Genomic DNA, 23,384 nt, shown 5'->3' with positions numbered 1-23,384 from the left:
TAATCCTGATATTAATTTTCATCTCAAGGTCTGCTTCCCATTCTCCGCAGGCTGGTTAGGGTGTCGAGACAGGGTTTCGCTACACAGTCTTGGTTATAGTGGGCTTACTCTGTAGACCAGGCTGGCCTTGAACTCAGAGATTTGCTTGTCTCTGCCTCCTGAATACTGGGATTAACAATGTGCCTTCATGCCCCATAGTTTTTATTCTTTGGTAAACAAAACAAAACAAAACAGATTGAGAGAAACAGTTTTTCCTAGGAATGAATACACCAATTGGTTATCCAATCGGAAATGAGCATCCCTGAAAACATGTAAGTAACATTATATAGAATGAGCAGGATATATATAACACATATTGCAAGTATCAACAATTAATGAAAAAGGAGGCCATATGTTTGAAAGAGACTAGGGAAGGGCATGTGGAAGGATTTGGAGGGAGGAAAAGGAAGGGGGAAAGACATAATTATGACATCTCAAAACCAAAAGAAACAACAATAATAAAAGAATAATATAGAAGAACAAAAATAATAAAAGAATCATTTAAAAATTATTCTTTTAAAACTGTATCTTATTCCGCTCTGTCCCGGTTACAGAGCCACAGGGAGGTACCTCCTGAGCCTTGCAAGTTTTGGAAACTTCCCACAAATCTTACAACTCATCCTGAGCATCAATTTGTTCTAAAATTCTGGGAGGCATCTATCCCAGAACCAGAGACTTGCAGAATAGACTAAGTTAGGACACTAGTTCCGTAGCCATTATTCCAGAACGCTTAATCAGGGTGAGAAACGCAGCTGGAGAAGGTAGGGCACAGGGCAGCAGGAGGGCGTCTGGGCGGGTTTTTGTCTGGTGAATGCCTGAGCCCGAGGCCCTGTCTCTTTTAGCGCTCTTCAATGCTGACAATACCTCTCCTGACTCTGAGCGCGCCACCCACTGTGGCCTCTTTGCTAGAGAATAGTCCGGAGGACAGGAGTTCAAAGCCAGTCTACAAAGACCCAAGCAGATGAAAACAGCACGGTGAACCTTTGTCTTGGTCACGTTAGTGCGGACAGATAATCCCTCTTCACTCCTACAAGGAAGCCCTCAAGTCCCGAGGCTGCAGTGTGACCCCGCGCTCTTGGGAAGAGGTCCCTCACTGCCCCTCATTTCTTCCTCTCCAAACCTGGAGAAGCCACTCCGGGAAGCGGGGAGGGATCCGAAGCTGAGGTCAGACTTGGTGGAGGGGGTGGGGAAGAGCAGAGAGCCGCAGCCCAGAGGTTGGAGGGGGTCCGGTGGAGTCCTGGGAGGGGGCAAGTATAGTGGTTAGACAGCGGGCGGCAGTCTAGGAACGAGGGAAGTGGCGAGGCCCTGCGGAGAAGTGAGAGGCTTAGTCTTAGGGAAGAAAAGTGGAAAAGAAAGTGTAAAGGTGGCCAGGGTGGGTAGGTCCCAGAGCCGGGAGCGGATCCCACGCATGCTGGGACTCCCACGCGGTGCCCCGAGGCTGGTTTCCCCTCCCGCCGCCCCTCCCCCTCCCCGCCCCTGGAGCTGCGGAGCGGCGACCGGAGCTCAGGGTTGGCGATGGCGCGGGCGGCGGGCACGCGGGGCTGGTCTGCACGGTGCGGGCGCTGGCGGCGGGGCGCGCTCCTCGCCTTCGCCGCGTGGACCGCCGGCTGGGTGCTGGCAGCCGCGCTCCTGCTCCGCGCACACCCGAGCGTCCTGTCCGAGCGCTGCACGGACGAGAAGAGCCGGCGCATCCTGGCTGCGCTGGTAGGTCCCGCCGCCGCATTGCCCAGCGCGCGTCCGGGTCGGGTTCCCAGACACCTCCTCCGGGTCCTCGGTGTCCACGTCACCTGCGATGCTGCAGCATCGTAGCGACCACTCCATCCTGGGATAAGGGAATTGGGAGGGGGGGCACCCACCAAGGGGAGAGGAGGTCCCTATGCGCGCATTAAACACTAGGCAAAAAGCTGGGACTTCCCTATGGGCGATCGGGGCATCCCTCCTTTTTCTCCAAAATTAGTCTTGAGTCCCGGGACAGTATTCATGCCGGAAAGTTTGCAGGGCGATTCCTGGTCTGTGGTGCTCACATTCAGTTCAGGTGGCCAGGTTTGGATAAAACTCCTTAGGCTATCTCGCCCCTTAAGCCACCGTCCTTCGGTGATCCCACGGGGCTGCCGGATCACCCCCCACCCCCACCACCTGATCAAACCTCATTGTTTGATTGTTGCTTGGGCTCCTCCTCCTGGTGACCTAAAGACAAGGCCTTTAGCTGTTCAGGTCTAGAGGAACCGAGGCAGACACCTCCTAAGGAGCCCAGCGCCCAGGAGCCAGCCTGGTAGACCCTGTTCCGTGCCCTGCTGTGGTCCCCTAAAGAGAAAAGATCAGAGGATTTTCCTTAACCTGGCCGGGCTGTTGGAGATACAAAGAAACATCACATCAGGTGCTGAGTGGTCGGTCTGGCCTTTCCGCTACCAAGTAAAATGCTCTTTTCTTTCTTTCTTTCTTTCTTTCTTTCTTTCTTTCTTTCTTTCTTTCTTTCTTTCTTTCTTTCTTTCTTTCTTTCTTTCTTTCTTTCTTTCTTTCTTCCTTCCTTCCTTCCTTCCTTCCTTCCTTCCTTTCTCTCTCTTTCTTTCTTTCTTTCTTTCTTTCTTTCTTTCTTTCTTTCTTTCTTTCTTTCTTTCTTTCTTTCTTTCTTTCTTTCTTTCTTTCTTTCTTTCTTTCTTGATTCTGCTTAGGAATTCATGCTTGGGAGAGACTTGAGTACAGGCAGGCAAATCTCCGACCTCTAGAAAGTAGGAGAAAGTGGCCTGTATTTGCTCCCCACTGTGATAATTCACGACCTAAAATCGTGACTACCTGAGCATTGGGTTTGAAAACTCCAAGAAACTCTTGGGGGGGGGGGTTCAGTTCACTTGTTTAAAAAGGCATTTTTTTGTTGTTGTTTTCAGATTGTAAGAATTTTGAAACGGGTTAAGTATTAAGCATTGAGTATTTTTAAAGAATTTCCCTTCCACTCCTCCTGCTTCATCACTTCTACCATAACCTCCTCCTTCCTTTTTCCTCCTAATCCTCCCCTCCTCCCTCCTCCCTCCTCCCTTCCTCCCCTCCTCCCTTCCTCCCCTCCTCCCATTCTCCCTTCCTCCCTTCCTCCCCTCCTCCCCTCTTCCTCCTCCCCTCCTCCCCTCCTCCCGTCCTCCCTTCCTCCCCTCCTCCCCTCCTCCCCTTCTCCCCTTCTCCTATCCTCTCCTCCTCCCCTCCTTCCCTCCTTCCCTCCTCCCCTCTTCCCCTCCTCTTTTCCTCCCCTCCTTCCCTCCTCCCCTCTTCCCCTCCTCCCTTCCTCCCCTCCTCCCTTCCTCCCCTCTTCCCTTCCTTCCTCCCCTCCTTCCCTCCTCCCTTCCTTCTTCCCCTCCTTCCCTCCTCCCTTCCTTCCTCCCCTCCCTCTTCTCTCCTCCCTTCCTTCCTCCCCTCCCTCTTCCCTCTTCCCTCCTTCCTCCCCTCCCCCCTCCCCTCCTTCTCCCCTCTTCCCCTCCTTCTTTCCTCTCCTTCCTCCCTCCTTCCTCCCCTCCTCTTCTCCTTCCTTCTTCCCCTCCTCCTCTCCTTTCCTCCTTTCTCCCCTCCTTCCCTCCTTTCCTCCCCTCCTTCCCTCCTTCTTTCCTCCCCTTCTCTCCTTCTTTCCTCCCCTCCCTCCCTCTTCCTTCCTCCCCTCCTCCTCTCCTCCCCTCCCCCTCCTTTCTCCTCTCCCTCCCTCCTTCCTTCCTCCCCTCCTCCCCTCCCTCCCTCCCTCCGTCTTTCAAGGAGATTGGGAAAATTAAGCCACTAAAGCATGTTTCCTAACTAAATGTTGCTGTTGTCACCTTGTTAACTTGCTTCCTGGATACAGGGACACACATGTTCTGTCTACTGCTTAACTGAAGTTTCATCAAGTTTTAAATTGCAAGATTTAAACTCTAAAAGCACTTACTCTTCTTGTGGATGGGAACATTAATTTCCCCAGTAGTCATCTAAAAATCCCCCAAATAAATTTCTGTTTTGTTTTGGTAAAGTTCGCTGACTAAGACAAGACAACAACTTGTCGTAGTTCGACTAAGACCCAGCTCCTGTTTACAAACAATATAATCTCGTAGATTACAATAGGAAGCCAAGCCCAGTGTTTATTTATTTACCTTTGGTCATGCTGAAAGAAGCCTAATGGAAATTAAATTGCCTGATAGGATTTAAGTAATTGGTAGTCATAACTTTCTCTGCATTCCAGGCTGTAAATTAAAACCAATTCTGTTTAGAAGCTTTACCAGTACATCTTCAATGCAGCCATATGGGATCATTTTTAGTTTGACAGTGAGCTGAAAAGATTGATCTGTCTTTTACAGCTCTCAATCTTAACTCTTGCCAGATTCCCAAAGCTGTTTTCCCAGTTTGTTGGAGTGTCAGGTGACCCGCTGCAGGAGGCTGTGGCTGCTCTCTGTGAGTTGATCTTCAACTCCTGCAAGTGTCTCTCTTTAGGTCTTGACATGGCCTTTCCTGATACTTTCATTCTGCATTTGCTGAGGCAAATCTGAGAAAGTATCCCGACTCACTTTACCCAAGACCTTAAATCAGGGCAGACTAAAACGCAGTTCCAGCCAGGCAGCTGCCAAGCAGAGGTGGGCATTGTGGCTTCTGAGGACTGGCTCTGAATCGCGCCTCTGTGTCCTGGCTTCCCCGGCACTTTGCATTTTGCCTGGCTTTCATCCTACATAATAAAAGCGGTTGTTATTTTTCTGACTGGCCTCCAGATTCTCATTAGCTTTCATTCTGAGTACCCAGTGCACATAAGAAATTAGAGCCAAAGGGAGGTTCTCTCTGGCAGAGCCAAGAGTCCTGGTGAGTCTCCCATGCTGGCAGCCTGTGTTCCCAGGCCCGAGTGTCAGTGGCTTTGCTGGTAGTGGGGGAAACTTACCTGCAGAATATAGCAACCAGGTGGTAAAGAACTAGGTGAGGGTCTGCAAACCCCCAGGAGTTTCCAGCATCTGCAAAGACAGGAGTTGCTTAGAAAGCCAGCTTGACTTGTTTTGAAAGCCTCGAGCCCTGGGTGCTTTGGATTCCCCATTTTCCTGCTCCTTTTGTATGACTTATCAGCCAGTCCTCGGAAGGGGCCTCCTGGCTTGGCTGTGAGGTTGTCAGGGCCTTATTTCTCTGTGGAGCTGTGTTGAGGCTCTGCTGAGCTGAGTGGCAGGAGAGCATTAAGAGCCACTCCTCAGGCTTCTGCAGGCCGCTCACTGTAGAGAACCTGGAAAAGTCCTCTGCCGGGGCCTGTCAGTGTCCACGCTGCCCAGTAGCACAGGCAGTGCTGTCTCACTTAACCCTCTCAACTCTTACAGCATTTGCTGTTCTTGCAGATGGGAACAGTTAAGCTCATTGTCCTGCTTAATAATGTTAATATCTTGAGGATTCAAGACTCTGGACAGGAGAGACCCTGAGTTGAAAGCCTCTATACTGTAAACCCTGGACATCAGCTTAGGGAACTCCTCATCCTCCACAGCAATCTTCCCACAGATTGTAATATTCAGAAACCTTAAGTGCCTCCGACTAGTTAAGTGCTATGGAATTTAGCACTATTGCCTCGTTAAAGATTCTGGAGTTGTTTTTTCTTTAAACAGGGCAGATTCTTTTCTCTCTCCCTCGCTCCCCCTCCCCTCCCCCTTCGTGTGTGTGTGTGTGTGTGTGTGTGTGTGTGTGTGTGTCCTAATAGAAACTGCACAGGCTTCAGGGAACACAGCAGTCTGGGCATCTGCCCAGAAAAATTCCCTAGCAGTGAGCAGACCCTTTCTGCAAAGGATCTTTGCCACATTTGTAGAGGAGAGTTTGCATGATGGGACGATGCTTGCTGAGATTCTGCAAGACATTGTGTGGCTTCCTGGAGAAGGACTATTCGCATGAAGTCGGAATGCTTCATCTGTAGGAATTTGGTGCTTCTTTAACACTTACTAATCTTCTAGGTGATCCAGTCTCAAATGGTCAGCCCTGGACAGGTACACATGGGCAATGCCAAATGTACTCAGTAGGGTGTATATACATGTGATATCTATGTGTATATATATAATATGTTGTATATACATGTGATATAGATAATATATACAATATTATATATATCTATATATCTATGTATATCTGTAACTATACTATTGAAAGAAGAGGTCATAAATTTGGGAAGGGAACATGGGAGGAATTGGAGGGGAGGGGAAGGTGAGAAGGATGTGATAGTGTGTGTGTGTGTGTGTGTGAGTGTGTGTATGTATGTGTGTGTGCAGGTGCGTGTGTGTGTGTGTGTGTGTGTGTGTGTGTGTGTGTGTGCATATGAATGTGTATATGCATCCTATGGAGCACATATGGAAATCAGAGTGCAACCTTGGGTGTTGTACTTACTTTGTACTTTGTTTGAAAACAGGTTCTCTTTGTTGTTTACCACCATGTCTACCAGAGGAGAGGCTCCTGTTTGTGCTCCCACCCCCAATCTTGCCACAGGAGCACTGAGATTACAGACTAGTGCTAACATACCTTCAGGTCCTTATAGTTGTGCAACAAACACGTTACCTACTACACCATCATCCAAGCCCTGGAACGGTATTTTTGATAGACTCTTCCAGTCTGGCCCCAGGCCCTGGCTTTAACTGTCCTCCATCCTGAAGTGCCCTGAGTCTCTGGACACTTGTGCTTCATCATAATTTTGTCTGGGCCTAAACATAATCCACACATCAAATGAGGTACAAGAAGAAAGGAGGAGTGGCCCCTTGTTCTGGAAAGACTCAGTGAAGCAGTATTCGGCAAAACCAGAACGGGGAAGTGGGAAGGGGTGGGTGGGAGGACAGGGGAAGAGAAAGGGGCTTATGGGACTTTCGGGGAGTGGGGGGCTAGAAAAGGGGAAATCATTTGAAATGTAAATAAAAAATTATATCGAATAAAAAAAAATTTTGTCTGGGCCTCTGCACAGCTTGCTGTGACAGAACAACCCTCTGCTTCATTGTCCGATGACCAGGCTCCCTTCACTGTTAGCACAGGGGTCAGACCAAAAAGCCCTGGCCCCTCATAACCAGGTCTGGGAAGCTGGAGAGGAGAGCTTACATTGCTCAGGAATATTGTGCCATGGACTGTGCCTCTGACTTTGTTGGACATTGTGATGTCTCTTGTGACACTAGACAATTGTCCTCATCCTACATGCCCAGAGGCAAACCCAGCCTGACACAAAACCAATCCGTGTTGTGTTCTGGTCCTGTCTATGCTGTGCTGTGGTGTTAGTGAGAGGCCTGGGCAGTTGTCATCTCTTCTGTGAGCAGCCTGGGAGCTGCAGTGGGGAGGTGGGCCCTTGTGTACTCACTCACAAAAGCATTGATTTGAAAAGCTATCAGTGTTAATCTGTTTGTGTCAAGATGGGGACTAAACCGGAAGGCTTTGCTCTAGAGCAGTCTTGATGGGATTTGCTGGCTCTGGAATCTGCAGGTGTAACTCGTGACTGTGGCAGTGACAGTCACCATTTAGAGGAGGAGAGACAGCTTCACCTGCTACTCACACTTACTTTTGACTCATAAGCAAAGGAGAACAGCTCTCTGGCTGGCCGGGGGCCCAGCCAGGGCCCAGCTTGCGACCCAGCGCCTCTTTAGATTGCATCAGGCTTTGCAGCACTGGGAGATTATGCTGCCCCATCTTCTCCTCCACCACTCGGGCACTCACTCCTTTTTTCAGTTCTGCCCTGCACCTTGTGCAAGAGCATTCTCAAATTACCAATGCAGCAACATTAGAGAAATGCTTGTGGAACTGATCCAGGCACTTTTGGGTAACACTCAGATTCTCTCGTTTAATTTAAAAGGATCCCAAGGAAGTGTCACATTTTCCTATAGGGTTTATTATAGAGGTGTGGAACTGGAAACAGGAGACAAAGGTGGGGAAACACAGATGCAGACAATGGATAACATGAATGAATGATATGTGCCTACCATCATATGGCCACATCTCCTCACCCACTGCTTGTCTTAGTACCTACCCTCCCCAGGACTTTCTGGGAAGGCCTCTGAGAAGTCTGACTGGCTGTTTCTCATGTCGGGACGGATGAGCAAGGAGGGACTGGCACTACCTTCCCACACTCGCTTCCTGCCCCTGTGCCTTGGAAAGGGGTCCCAGAGCTAAGGTCAAAGGACAGCATTTCCTCCACATTCTGTCAAGTCCCAAGAACACAGAGCAGCACAAAAGCACAACTTCAATCAAGGTCGTTTACAACAATTTTACCTGAGTGGGTTTATACAGTTTCCTTATGGCTGCTGATTTAGACATAAAAATCAGCTCAAGGAAGTTAGGAAAATGTCTCAGACAAGGTGAAGTTCTTGTTGTACAAGCTTGGGGACCTGAGCTTAGCTCCTCAAAGAAAGTCAGGCATGGCTGTGTATGTCTGTACCCCAGCATGGGGGCAGGGCAGAGACAGGCAGAGCCTAGAATCACAGGCCAGTGGGTGGGGCCAAAGCTGTGAGTTCCCCGTTTATTGAGAGAGCCTGCCTCAAAAACTAAGGTAAAGAGCAACATAAGGAGAAACTCACTCTGGACACCTCTGGCCTCCATATGCACAGGCACAGACATACACTACCACCACCATCGGCCCTTCGCCACCACCACCATCACCACAACTGCCATCACTAACTACCACCACCATCACCACCATTACCACAACCACCATCACTAACTACCACCACTATCACCACCACCACCATCACCACCACCACCACCACCATCACCACTACCACCACCATCACCACCACCACCACCACCATCACCACCACCACCACCACCACCACCACCACCACCATCACCACCACCACCACCACCACCACCATCACCACCACCACCACCACCATCACCACCACCACCACCACCATCACCACCACCACCATCACCACCACCACCACCACCACCACCATCACCACCACCACCACCATCACCACAACCACCATCACCACCACCACCACCATCACCACAACCACCATCACCACAACCACCCTCACCACCACCACCACTACTACTACCAGCAGCAACAGCAGCAGCAGCAGCAGCAGCAGCACTAGTGGAATAGTGCTATTCTCTAGCTGGGAGATCAGGCCCAGCACTTTTTTCCTATTTTAAACTTTTATTTTATTTCATGTATAGAAGCCTTAAGTGCATTTATTTATGTGCACCATGTGTGTTTCTGGTGTCTGAGTCAGAAGTGGGTGTCAGACCCCTCCTTGAATGGAACAGATGGCTGTGAGGTGCTATGTGTTTTCTGGAAACTGAACTCAGATCCTCCATAAGAGCAAGAGGGTGGCTGGCTGAGCCACCTTTCCATCTCTGGGTCCCGCCTTTCCTTCTGCAGAGCTCTGCTATGAGGTTTGTCACATGGTGTTTGACTACTGTGATCCTCAGTGTCTCTGCTTCACAGAGATCTAAAGGGCATCACAACAGGAGAGACCTGTCCGCAGGAGCCAATGGGGAGGGAGGGGCAGCTTGGACCCTTGGCTTCAGGTTTTGAGACCACTGTGAAATCTCCATCTTAAAGTGCTCAGGCAATCCATGCACCACTTTCAAGTAAGCACAGGTGTGTTCTTTGTTAACAGGCCTTTTGAACACTCTCTCTTCAGTATTCATAAAAGTCCACAACTTCTTATGAGTACTTCATGGTTTGGAATGTTTGCACAGTACAGAGGAAGTGTGGTGTGTACATTATATTTTGCATGTGGGGCAGCACCAGTCACCAGGCAGATTAGGAATTCTTAGATGTACATTGTCAGAGTCAAGCAACAGTTGTAAACGCCCCGTCATTTCAGTCTTGCTTGACACCACACGTGGCCAAATGAGTCACATGAAAGCCTGTGGCGTCCAGACAGCTTTTGGGTTTGAAATTATTTGGGTCTAAGCACCAGGAGTTTATGTTCTTGGCTTTAAGGCACATCTTTTTTGTTTTTGTTTTTTGAGACAGGGTTTCTCTATGTAGCCCTGGCTGTCCTGAAACTTACTCTGTAGTGGTCTACAGAACTCAGAAATCTGCCTGCCTCTGCCTCCCAAGTGCTGGGATTAAAGGCATGCACCACCACTGCTTGGTCTTTAAGGCACATCTTATAATCAACTCAGGAACAATAAACCTGACTAGTGTGAAACTCCCTGCCTGCCTCTGCAAAGAACATGCTGACAGATCTGATCGTGGTTCAAAGGTCATCCGTTAGCCTGGCCCTGGGCATCCTTTGTACTTCCCTCATGTGTGTCTCATGGGGCTGTGTAGACACTGCCACTGTGCAAAGAAGACTAAACAGCTAAGATAAAGAGGAGGAATAGGAGGCCCTGACCAGGTCGGAGGCATGCTGAGATTGCAGCCCAGCAGTCAGACTGCAGGCTTATGGTTTTTAGTCCAGTGGTTTGTTTAGTGCGCCACACTGCAGAGTGTCCTCAGTGGATGTAACTGCCCACAGTTATGTCGACCGGGTTACTGGGTTACCTGGAAGGAAAGCTGGGATAGAATGGAGTGGCAGGAGAAGCATGGAGCCAAGACAAATTTCCAAATATATATAGGCAGGGAGTGGGGTGGGGGATGGGGGTGGGAACCCTTCCCCCAAAGGATGGAAACCGGTTCACTTGCTCCGCAGGTGTCTAGTGTTAGGTGGTTAGTGCCTCTCAGAAAACTGCAGGTCTTTGGAGAACAATGGGCTTCACCCTGGTCTGAGCACTCCATTCTAGGTGGAGGCTGGGATTATGGCTAACACAGGAGTTACAGCTCAAAGGCTGGGAAAGGAACTTAATCTTGGTCAATGTCAAGTTTCTGCCAGGTGGCATAGCACCCCAATACGACTCTCTACATCTCCTCCCTTTTTATTAGTTTTAAGATGAGGAGGTACCGACCAAGTGGACAGTCATTCATCAAAGGACAGTGGGTATTAACCAGGGAGTGGAAGTATTTACCTGATCCTCCTAAATATTTTATGGTGTCTTTTTATGGAGGAGAGGATCTAGGCTTTCTTGTTGTTATTTTAAGGAGTGCTTTTAAACACCAACCTCTATGCAACCAGGTTTGCTTCACAGGGGACTCAGAGGCAGAAAACACGGTCCTCCCCTTGCAGTGACCAGTGCCCATGTCAGCTTGTAAGCAGACACACATAGATCTGAACTCTATGTGGCTCCTGAAAGGCAATCCACTTGTGTAGGTTTTGATGCCGGAGAGTAGATTTGTTGCCAAACAGTCTGCAAGTGTCTTTAACCGACATGTCAGTTTTCAGTCCAGGTGATTGACAATTGTCAATCCTGGGTGCAGACAAGCAGTCTGCTTAAGATACAAGGTCAAGAGTTAGAAGCAGAACAGGATTACTTTGTATCCAATTCAGTTGCAAATTAGCAACTTTCAGACACAGCGCCTGACTTCCCAGTGTGGGAGAAGTGGCTTTGAGAATCTACAGCGACTGTTACTTCTCAGAAAGATGAGGACTGTATTCTAAATTAGCTCAGCTGGCTGATAAAGATTAGTAGCCATCTTCATAACTGGAATCTCCAATATTGGATTTACTTCTAGACCACTCCATGATTGAGTCAATTGATCACATTAAAGGAAAGAGAACAGTCATTATAACTCCTCCTTTAGATTAATTTTTCTAAGTCAGTTTTAACGGTCTCCATGTTCTGTCATCCAGGCATTTTACAATGGGCAAAACAGGGTGAGAAGACACTGGGATTTTTTTCCTGTCTTAGGGCCATGTAAGGAGTAAGGTGAAACAAATGTGGGTTCATGTGTTGCGGGTGTTTTTGGAGAGAACAGGGCCTGTATTTGCTGCTAGGGAGGGGTTCACTTGTGTGGTCTTAGAAAGTGTGCTCATCTTGTGATACACACAAATCCAGAGATTTAGGCCTCATGGGAAAGAGTGAAAATGAAATTATAGAATTTCTCGCTTACCCCACACCAGGACAGTCTTCCTAGGGATCTCTGGCACGGTAGGGACAGTCACCAGATTCCCCTCCCCCTGAGTGGCTCTATCCTGGAGCCCCATGGTGTTTAGAAGTGACACCCCATCTAAGGCTTCTGTGCTTTCTTCACTGCTGCTACAATTGCTGACTGTCTCCATGCTTCCAGAGTGTCACGAGACACTGCACCCTGCGCCTGTCCACAGTGTGCGCCAGGAGGCATGCTATCCGACATCCTGAGGGCTTCAGGAACGTAAGGACCTCATGTTTGAAAATAGCAAAGACAAGTGTGTTTGGAAGGGACAGTGTCGTGGTCACGCGGAGGGGCAGATGAAGGTCCGAGGCCTCATCCAACCTAACTGACTGTTCTGGAATGGGAATGTTAAGAGTCTCTGGAAAAGCCTCCAATGTGGAGTCAAAGATGAGTGTTGTACCTGGGTCTGTTCTTCCAGGGTTCAGATGTTCTCAGGTGCAGCCAGCTCTACTGCAGAAAATAAACTTTTGACTCTGGATGTGTGGTTTTGAAGGTCATGTGCCCAGCTAGACTAAGTGACATAATCCTGATGAGATTCTCACCAAATTAGGGTTGTCCATCAGTATATGCATGGGATCAGTTCTGTAACCTCCCTGGATAACGAAAATCAACCCAAAGGTTTCGATCCCTTCTCCACAGCCTAGTGTCTACATAGTGTACACCTTTCCCTTTGCTTTGAATCACCTCTGCGTTTCCTTTGATAGCACTACAATGGAGGTACTTACTATACTGTATAATAGAGATGTGACGGCTTGTGAAACAGTGCTCATGATCTGTGCAGATGCAATATTTAATCAATGTTTCCATATTGATTAAATATGGCTGGGGAACTCACAGGTTGAGATGAGCACCCGAACCCACCTCTCGGGTGGCCTCCCACATTCTTATGGGAATTTTTGCACCTCAGCTAATTACAAAGTCCCTTGTCCCCTAGCCTGCCCTGCCATGACCCTCTGTTCCCTGTGTTCCAGTGCCGGGACTACCGCGGTGGCTGGCTCACGGGCGCCCTGTGCGAGGACCTTTGTGTGGCCGGGGAGCTGCTGTACCAACGCTGCCTGTATTACGAGCGTGGGAAGAAGGTGCTGCAGGCCCAGTGGCGCGGCCAGACCGTTGTTCTCAAATCCAAGAGGGAGGCCTTCTCCAGCTTCCCGCCCCTCACTCTGCTGGAGGAGGAGGCAGGGCCAGGTGCTCCGGGAATCCCTGAGGCTGAGCTGCTCCTCATGGTGGCTGGGGAGGTCAAGAACACGCTAGGGCTGGAGCTGCCCAACAACAGCATAGCCCCGCTGTGGCCCGCCAGGCAGGGCCCTGGCTGGCGGCAACAGCTGGCCAGTGCGTGGTCACTGCTCCAACAGGAGGAATATGTGTACTTCAGCCTGCTTCCAGATCTGAGCCGCCACATCCTACCCGTGCTGGGATCCTGTGGTCACTTTTATGCAGTGGAGTACTTGGCTGCTGGTAGCCCTCACCACAAGGCTCTCTTCCCACTGGATGACGCTGGCCAAGCCCAGGCTATTAGCCACATTGCCCTCAGCTTCCTGGACATGGTGAGCCATTTCGACAGTGACTTTTCCCACCGCCTCCACCTCTGCGATGTCAAACCTGAGAACTTCGCCATCAAGAGGGACTTCACGGTGAGTGGAAGCAGGCTGTCATGCTTGTGGTAAGAGATTCGGGTCTGTGTGGGAGGAAGTAAGTTCTTGGCTTCCGGAAGGAAGCTGGTGCAACTTTGGGCAGCCTTGTGGTTCTCGGTGATTCCCGTTCCAGACCATTTCCTTGCCAGGTTGACACAAGGATTTAAACAAACGCATCTTGGGCTCCTAGAGCAGAGGTCCAGTCCAGTGAAGAAAACCACAGGAGGCAGAGTCAGGCAGGGGCGGAGGAGATGGTTCTCTTCCTTGAGGGCAGTTCCGGTTAGTTAGTGCTGCTACAGGGTCTGTGGTCCGCTGAGGGCGGACCTCCTGGGCTGCAGGTGGTGCAGCTGTTCTTCCAGGCCAGACAGTCTGTGGCCACAGCACTGTATGCTGAGAAGAGTCGTTGCCAGCCAGCAGTACTCTTCTGGAGAGATTCTAGTCAGTTTCAAGTTTGCACGGAAGACATCTAGAGAGACAGGCGAAGTTCTGGTGCCTGCTAGCACAGAAGGAAAGTCTGACCCTGCAGCTCTGGCCAATGGAAGGCACCCTTCATCCTCAACTCCAGGGCTACGCAGCTGCCTCAGAGATACACTGTAGTGGATAAAAAGTGACAGAGAGACCTGTGTGTTTTATAAGATAGTATCCGACCCCCTCCTTTCTTGGCTAAAACTGGTGTGTCAGGTTCCTGCTGTGTTTCCTACCCCTGGTCTCATTGCCTTCATGGTCGGGTGTTGAGCCACCCAGAGGTGGCAGGAGGCCTGTGATGTCACACACGCAGGGTGGGCAGTGGGGAGGGTTGAACTTTGGCCCTCAGGCCTGCAGCTGCTTTGTTCTTATGCTGCAGGTGCTACTCAGACCAGATTGCTCACTGTGGGGATTGGCTCACGGCAGAGGAATCTCCAGCCTGGTCAGGACATTGAGTTACTGTTATAATTATTAATAACAGCAAGTTATCGCTGGGCCATGGGACTTCAGGGCAGGCTGCACTGGATTGACACAGCCTTTTAAAAGCAGCATGGAATCTAGGAAACTAAATTTGCCATCAGTATTGTATGTAATCAAACTGCTGCCCTTGCTCTCACTGGGTGCCCCCAATGCCAGTCTGTGGGTGCCCTGGAGGGGCTAAAGACCCAGCGGGCAGCTTTAAATGGGAAAAGATGGCTGTGGAGGTAGTTCTGGGGGCTCTAGCAGTGTGGGCACACTGGGCAGGAAGCTGGGGGTGGAGCTCAGTCCTGTATTACACGTTGCTGTGAGTCCACTAACATCTCTCGGAAGAAGCCTCCTAATATAATATCCTACCAGCTGCTGTTTTGGGGCTGGTTGCCACTCTAGCTAAGGCTTCCCAGTGTAGTGAGCAGAATCACACAGGAGAAAGGCAGGCAGTTGCCTTCCACTTCTAAAAAGTCACTTGAGGTATGGATATAGCCACTATGACTCACGGATGACAGAGCCACCTGAGATGGGATATAATCACAGTCTTAGGAATGTGGTAATGTGGAATCTTGCCCTCTGGGCTTGACATAGTTAGCCGTTGTCCCCTTGAGCTCTCAGCAGCTGTGACTGCCTGCATGAGAGACATCAGGGCTGTTTGTGATCATAGTGGAGAGACGGAGGAGCTCACGAGGTACACACTATTACCAGGAGTCGGCTCTTTCCTGAAGGTATATTACAGAGCTTGCTGCCAATACAAATTCTAATTTTTGTTACATATACTTATTTATTCTGCATGGGGGGCATAAATGTCACAGCATATGCAGAGAGGTTGGATGTCGATCTGTGGAAATCAGTTCTGTCCTCAATGCCATGTAGTTTGGATTCAGGTCCTTAGGTTTGGTGACAAATGCCCTTACCTGGTCATCCTTCTTATCAGCCCAGCAATGTAAAATTTCATACTGCACCTCAGACCTACTGAATCTTAGACTTTGGACAAGAACAAGGCACCAACTGTGAGCCAATCCAATACTCAGACTAAGCAGGAGGGTGGTGATTTCAAGGCCAGCCTGGGATACATGATGAGATCCTGTCTCAAACAACATACACACACACACACACACACACACACACACACACACTGACAAACAAGGCACCTTCGACGGGATCTTTAAGAACCATTGCATTTCCTGCTTTCAAAAGGTGGGCTCTAGTTTTGACCCCTGGCTGACTCCTGCCCTGAAGAGAGGGAGGGCTTGTTATAGATGAGGCACAGGAACAGAAGATTCCAAGTCTCCCAGAGCAGGCCTTCGGGATTTATGAAGTATGTGCAAATGAACAGCTCGGAAAAGAAAGGTGATCCCCAAGCAGCAGACGCTACTATGCCACGTTGTACAGGATAAGTTCTGTGATTCTCCTGATGCTGAGAAAGGCTGTGAAGGTGCTCCCGTTTGTTTTGCTGCTGTTCTTATTTTAGGCACACAGGCGCTGCAATTTATTCTAGGCTATGCAGTATAAATTAAAAATGAATCTCTCACTGGGGGCTGAGAGGAGCAGTGCTATGAGCAGGGGCACAGAGTCTGCAGACAGTGCCAGGAAGCAAGGGAGGATGGTCCTTGCCCCACAACAAATGATCAAGACAGGTTCATTGGCACACCTCTCAGTCATTTAAAAAGTGAAAAACTATTTGATTGTTTTATGTGTATGGTTGCTTTGCCTGAGGTATGTCTATGTACCACTTAAAATCTGGGGTATTTTTTGTTGTTGTTTTTTGTTTGCTTTGTTTTGTTTGTTTTTTGGCAAGGGTTCTGGGGAGGAAGTTCAAGATAGAAGTCGATCTGTAGACTACGCTGGCTTTGAACTCAGAGAACCTCCTGCCTTTGCCTCCCAAGTGCTGGGGTTAAAGGCACGTGCCACTACCACCTGGCTTAAAATATTTTTTGATCTACTTTATTTTATGTATGAGTGTTTTGCCTGCCTGTGTGTATGTGAACCATGTGTGTATCTGGCGCCTATAGATGTCAGAAGACAGCATCAGATTCCCTGGAAATGAAGCTCTGGATGGCTGTGAGCCACTGTGTGGGTCCCGGGAGCCAAGCCTGGATCCTCTCAAGAGCAACAGTGCTCTCACCTGCTGAGCCCACTCTCCTGCTCGCTCTCCAGTTAACTTGGTTAAACACCAAGCTAAGCAACAAGATCAGTTCTTAATTTTGACCAAATAACAAGACAGGAGAGATTGATAGATTGTATAGGCTTGGGATGTAACTCAGGCATAGAATCATACCTGGCATGAGTAAAGTCCTGGAGTCAACCCTCAGCATCTCAAAAGGAAAAAAAAAAATCAGCAAAACACCCACTTTTAATTAGGATTGGGGTGTGGCTCACTGGCAAAATGCTTACCTGGCTTCTGTGATGTGTCTGGGTTCCCTGAAAATAACAAGAAAAAGAGGGGACAGGAGATGGTAAGGGGACATATTGGCAGATGTGTGTGGGGACGTGGGAAGGGGACATGTTGAGGGGGGTGTGTGTGTAAGAAGAGGACATGGTGTGTGTGTGTGTGTGTGTGTGAAGGGGATATGTTGGTGTGTATATGTGTGTGTGTGTGTAAGAAGAGGACATGGTGTGTGTGTGTGTGTAGGAAGAGGATATGTTGGTGTGTGTGTGTAAGAAGAGGACATGGTGTGTGTGTGTGTGTGTAGGAAGAGGACATGTTGTGTATGTGTGTGTGTGTGTGTAGGAAGAGGACATGTTGTTTTGTGTGTGTGTGTGTGTGTGTGTGTGTAGGAAGAGGATATGTTGGTGTGTGTGTGTGTGTGTGTGTGAAGGGGATACATCTGGGGGGTGTGATGTCAGCTGGTGTGTGGGGGACATAGGAAGGGAGATGGGGTAGGTATGATCAAGATGCTTGGAACATATGTCAATGACTAAATAAAGATATAATTTAAAAAACCCGAAAAAATTAACTCCCTCAAAACAAACGGACAGCAATGGCCGATTTGCTTGGACTGAGTTCATTATTAGGCAAAGATCATGAAAGAGGTTCTTGACACTTTACTCTCATTGTTCTGCAGGTTTTAAAATAGTTTAAGTCCCTTCTGCTGTTTTACTGATAATCCCCTTGGCCCTGAGTGAAGAGAAGAAACAAAGGTAGAAATGAGGAGCACGCCCCCAAATGACACCATGACCCTCTGAGATGCTCCCGGCTGGGGGAGGAGGACTGGCATTTTCACCGTGGCCTGTGGGGACTTGTGAGAAGTCACTTCCATCAAAGATGTCACAGTTTGAAACGACTTCTTATCTCAAAGCTATCAGCTGTTGGACTTGGGCAGACTCTAGATTCTTGCAAATTTGAGCTCACTTTTTTTTTTGTATGCAGGTGGTGGAGGAAAATCTGCATAATTTATAAGTTATTCTTTTTTCTGGTTTTGAAGCCTGTTTGGTTGAAAGCCAGAAGGATAAATCTGAAATTCCGGCAGTCTTCAAGTTCTTACCCTGACAGTGGAATTAGTGGTTGATGCCCTTGGCTCAGGGCTTTTTTATGCTGATCCTAATTTCAGAGCCATTTCCCCACAGCCCATCTGGTCAGTGTGTTGATGTGGTGCCAGATGTGCCATGGACAGCAGCCCGTGACTATTCATAGTCTTGGGGCTCAATTATGTATCTCCCACAGCATTTGAAATCCTCACCCGGATAGCTGTGAGGAAATGCGAAACTTAGCAGAGTCAAAATGGAATTCTCACAGCAAACATAAACAAGGTGGGGGGGGGGGAGTAGGGTGAGGGTGGGGAGGAAGGGAGGCTCTGTTCCTGAACCCTGAGAGTGAGCGTCACATGGACTCTGTCGAATCTACTGGCTTTCACAGAAGCCACCACAGCCTCGAAGAAGACACTTCTGTGAGGACACAAGAACATCCACCCCGGGGGTTACTGTTCATTGACCCTTGGACAGATGCCATAATTGACAATCATTGTGTTTTCCTTTCCTTTCCTTTCCTTTCCTTTCCTTTCCTTTCCTTTCCTTTCCTTTCCTTTCCTTTCTCTTTTTTTCTTTTTCTTTCCTTTCTCTTTTTTTCTTTTTCTTTCCTTTCCTTTCTCTTTTTTTCTTTTTCTTTCTTTTTTTTTTTTTTTGAGACGGGGTTTCTCTGTGTAGCCCTGGCTGTCCTGGAACTCACTGTAGACCAGGCTGGCCTTGAACTCAGAAATCCACCTGCCTCTGCCTCCCATGTGCTGGGATTACAAGCGTGTGCTACCACCGCCCAGCTTGTCAATCACTGTGACCAAGGACTCTTGTTTCAAAACCTCTGGTGTTAGTCTCACTTTTGCCTCATGTACTGGGTTGTTCACACTCGTGTGCGTGAGTGTGCCTGCCTGTGTATGTGTGGAGGCCAGAGTTATTCCGCAGGAGCTGTTCACCTTTAAATAATAACAATAACAACACAATAATAATGTATTATTACTATATTACTACTACTACTACTGTTTTGGCAGGACTTCCTACTAGCCTGGAGCTCACCAAGTGCATTAGGCTGGTTAACTCGCAAACCCTAGGGATCTATTGTTTTTGTTTCTACAGGTCTGGAATTACCATCATTTCTTTTTTTCTCCCCCCTTTTTTCTTTTAACATGGGTTTTGGGGATTGAACTCAGTTCTTCAAGCACACTTTAGTAACCAAGCTTTCTTCTCTGCCGCTCCCTTATTTTTGCCGTTAAAACCTTCCCCTTCCCCTGACCTCTAACAATGAACCTGTATTTCACCTGCACACGCATCTCACCCTGCCAGCACTTTGATTCTCAAGGATCAGGATTCTTTGGAAAACAGAAGAAAAAGATTATTTCTGTTGCTTATGTTGACAAATGTCATAGACAGTCAAGAAAAAAATGGAAGGCGCGGGCTGGAGAGATGGCTCAGTGGCTAGGGAAAAACCTAGGTCGGAAAGCTCACAGCCACCTGTCACCCAGCCTCAGGAGCACCAACATCCTCTTTCAGCCTCATAAGCATTTGCGCACATGTGGCATGCTTGCACACAAACACACACACACACACACACACACACACACGTACGTACGTAAGTACAAATAAAAGTTAACTTTAAAAAAGCAAGAGAAAGCTGGGTGGAGGTGGCACACGCTTGTAATCCCAGCACTCTAGGAGGCAGAGGCAGGTGGATTTCTGAGTTCGAGGCCAGCCTGGTCTACAGAGTGAGTTCCAGGACAGCCAGGGCTATACAGAGAAACCATGTCTCGAAAAACCAAATCCAAAAAAAAAAAAAAAAAAAAAGGAACAGAGAAATTAATTTTAAGGTATTGTACATATTTCACTTTTAAAGTTCAGAAAAGATCCAAAGATGAAAATTATATGGCTGGCTACAGTCCCCATCCTTGAGTTAGTTACATGAAAGAGCTTTTTTATGGTAAAACTTTAGGACATAATCTATGATAATAGCTTGGGTCAAAGGAGGCACTTGTAAATGCCCTGGGGAAGCAAGGTCATGAGCCTGGCATTTCCCCCTGACCGGGATTTGGTGGTTCACCCCGTGATGACCCCTTCTCCAGTCACCTGTGACCTACTGACCTCAGGACAGGAAAAGGAGCAGTGAGTTCTCCTGCAGGGCCCACGCTCTGATCTGATGGCTGGCTCTCCGTGCTGTTTTGATTTCAGGTGGTAGCTATTGACGTAGACATGGCCTTTTTTGAGCCTAAAATGAGGGAAATCCTTGAGCAAAACTGCACAGGAGATGAAGACTGCAATTTCTTCGACTGTTTCTCCAAGTGTGATCTGCGAGTGAACAAATGTGGAGCCCAGCGCGTCAACAGTAACCTGCAGGTGAACAGCCCGGGGAGCTGGGGATGTGACGTTTGTGTCGGTGTGCCTCTGGGTTCATTGCATCCTGGGGGCAGGGGGGGAGCTGTTCACCACACTTTGTTTCTTACTACCCGGGTGGTGGTGGTGCCTAAGAGACTCAGTGGGGTCGGGTGGGTGGAGCAGTTCCAACGCAGCCCCTGCGGGCTTACCTCTCTTTCCTGAAGCTCTGAGGCTGCTTCTGAGAGTTCGTTTGGAGATTCTAGCAGGGGAATGCACTTACTTGCAAGCCCTTGGCTGAAGAATAGTCTTTGTCTCCAGGAAGTTGGCCACTTAGAACAGAAAGCAGGAAGCACTCGGAATGCTGTAAGGAAGGGGACACTCGCCTCGCCAGCCGGATCAGCTCCGCTAAAGTTAGTGGTCCATAAGGAGGCATGTTCTCGGCCAACGTGTCCTCATACCTAAGGCGATCCATTCTTTCTGCAAGTGTCTGCCTCCCTGGCCATTCTCACACAGGGAGAAAGAGTGAGCGCTAAGTCCCTTTACCCTGTAACTTCTCCCTAGTAATTCTGTCATTCAGTTTGCTTTCCCAGCCACACCTCTCTCCAGTCCATCCTCCCGGGAGCTTTACACATAGGGTCTGATGGGAAGCCTGAGCTGAAGCGCTCAAGGCAGGCGCTCAGGAAAGCACAGTGCAGGACTTTCCTGTCATGAAGGAGAGTCCTATGCAAGAGAGCTGTCCATGGGGCGGCCCAGCCGAGGCCAGGCAGCACGGGCTCTACCACACAGATGCACAGAGCTGTCCATGGGGCGGCCCCGGCCGAGGCCAGGCAGCACGGGCTCTACCACACAGATCCACAGAGCTGTCCATGGGGCGGCCCCGGCCGAGGCCAGGCAGCACGGGCTCTACCACACAGATCCACAGAGCTGTCCATGGGGCGGCCCTGGGGGCTCTGCCACACAGGATCCACAGACTTCTGTGTCAAGTGCCATGGTCATTGGATGTTTCATCTTCGAGAAGGCTAATCAATGATGCAGGCTTTCGGGGTGCCATCTCAGCGCCTTCCGTGGGAGCTACCCCTTGATGGGCTTGTGATTCTGCTGTCTTTTTTGGGGGGGGGGTGGTTTTTTGGTTTTTTGGATTTGGTTTTTTCGAGACAGGGTTTCTCTGTATAGCCCTGGCTGTCCTGGAACTCACTCTGTAGACCAGGCTGGCCTCGAACTCAGAAATCCGCCTGCCTCTGCCTCCCAGAGTGCTGGGATTACAGGTGTGTGTCATCACTGCCTGGCATGATTCTGCTGTCCTTAAGCCATGCAGAGAAGATTTTTTTTTTAACAGAGTCTGCATCATCTCTGATATCATCCATAAGTCTTTGCATTAAGAGAAACTAAGGACTGTCAAAAATGGCTCTGTGGATTAAGTCTCTGGCCAAACTCAACACCTTGGTTGTGATTTCTAGAACTCACATAGTGGAGAGAACCACTCCTGCAAGTTGTCCTCTGACCTACATAAACATGCATGTAGACACAAACATGTATGCACACACACATACACATAGTACATGCACACACATGCCATGCATACACAAATACATATACATACATGCGTACACAGATGCACATATTACATGTATACACACATATATACAGATATACACATATACACACAAACACACACACACACACTTCTTACAGATTCACTGAGAAGCAAGGGGAACCTTGAGCCAAAGAAAACTGTCAGGAGAGGGCAGGGGTGATGAGACCCAGACGACAAATACAAATGATTGAGGAAGGATTTAGGAAATTATCTCATATCTCATCTCATCATTTAAAGACATAATTAAGTGATGTTAATTAAAACTCAACAATAATATGCTTTTGTCAATTGGGAATAGTCATTAAGATGCTATTAAGTGCCAGTTGAAGCTTTAGGGACTCAGAGGAGTGTGTCCACCCTTATGGTGATGTTATGTTGTGGCTGCAGAGTGGATGTGGACACACTCATCCCTGTGCCTGACTACTGTCTTTGAATACAGCTCCAGAAGTGAAAATGATCTTTCTTTGGGATATAATATAAAGCACTAAATGGAAAAGGTCAGCATTTGTAACATGCTCTCGTGTTTACTCGACAGTATTTTGTTGGAAAGGCAGATGTGCTTTGTGTGTTAGAGTTCATTTGCTGTGACAACACACCTGAGATGAACAGCTTATAATGAGGGAAGTTTGGGGTCAGTCTGTGGCCATCCTGATCCTTTGCTGTGGGGCCAGTGGTGGGGCACAGCCTCCTGGCTGGGGTGTATGGCAAAGAAGAACTGTTTATGTCAATGCGGCAGGGAAGTGAGAGAGAGGAAGAGAGCTCCATCCCAGCATCCCTTGCAAGGCACATGCCAATGACCTAACTCACTCACACCTCTTAACAGCTCCACCACAGGCTGGGGTTCAGAGGAGCCGTGGCCCCTCAGGGGAGCTCAGGGTTGGGGCTGACTTGTTACTCAGCAGCCCCTGCCTGTGACTCTGCTGTAGAGGACTGGAACCATGGTATATCTTTCTAGACACTCTCTGTACAGCTTCCTCAAGGAGACCAAGGAGATGTCAAGAATGAGTTGCTTCCATGAATTAACCTCTCACTCCTCCATCCTACCCTTAGGTCATCTGTGATAAAATATTCCGACACTGGTTCTCCTCCACACACGGGAGCCCGGCCATTTCCCCGCAGCTTTGGCTGCAGCTACAGCAGGCCGTCCAGGAGTGTGCTCAGGACGGGAGCCCCTCAGGGAATTCCTGGACAGCCTCCTCCAGTGTGTTCTGGAAGCTTCGATGGCTCTTGCAGGCCACTCTGAAAGAACTGCAGGAGGCGGAGAAGTAGCCTCTCTCTTGCCTTTGTCATCAGGAGTGGACAGAGGAAGTGACCTTTAAGTGACTCCTTCTATAGTTGCTATGCAAATGAGCTGTCAGAGCCTTTGGCGTGCTCTTCTGAGGTGTACAGCTGAACCCCCCTTCTGTGACTGTGACATGAACCTCTCTTGCTCCTGCCCAGCTTGTTTCGATCTGGTTTCGTGGTGACCTCTGGCCTGTCA

The 23,384-nt window shown here is 48.9% G+C and overlaps 1 protein-coding gene across 2 annotated transcripts; it reads left to right on the top strand.

Annotated features, from left to right (window-relative positions):
• The first annotated feature begins 1,554 nt into the window (after window positions 1–1,554).
• On the top strand, window positions 1,555–23,173 carry Dipk1c (divergent protein kinase domain 1C). 2 transcript variants are annotated; one of them, XM_052155970.1, is made up of 4 exons: window positions 1,555–1,743; window positions 12,919–13,578; window positions 20,167–20,331; window positions 22,955–23,173. In XM_052155970.1, exons 1-4 carry the CDS (start codon window positions 1,555–1,557, stop codon window positions 23,171–23,173), a joined length of 1,233 nt encoding a protein of 410 aa, XP_052011930.1. The 2 variants fall into 2 exon arrangements, with proteins under 2 accessions (XP_052011930.1, XP_052011931.1); XM_052155971.1 differs by lacking the exon at window positions 20,167–20,331.
• The last annotated feature ends 211 nt before the right edge of the window (window positions 23,174–23,384 follow it).

The sequence above is a fragment of the Apodemus sylvaticus genome, chromosome 13, assembly GCF_947179515.1.
Source record: "Apodemus sylvaticus chromosome 13, mApoSyl1.1, whole genome shotgun sequence".
Lineage (NCBI taxonomy): Eukaryota > Metazoa > Chordata > Mammalia > Rodentia > Muridae > Apodemus > Apodemus sylvaticus.
The sequence above is the reverse complement of the archived record's forward strand: the minus strand, read 5'-3'. Positions and strand labels throughout refer to the sequence as shown.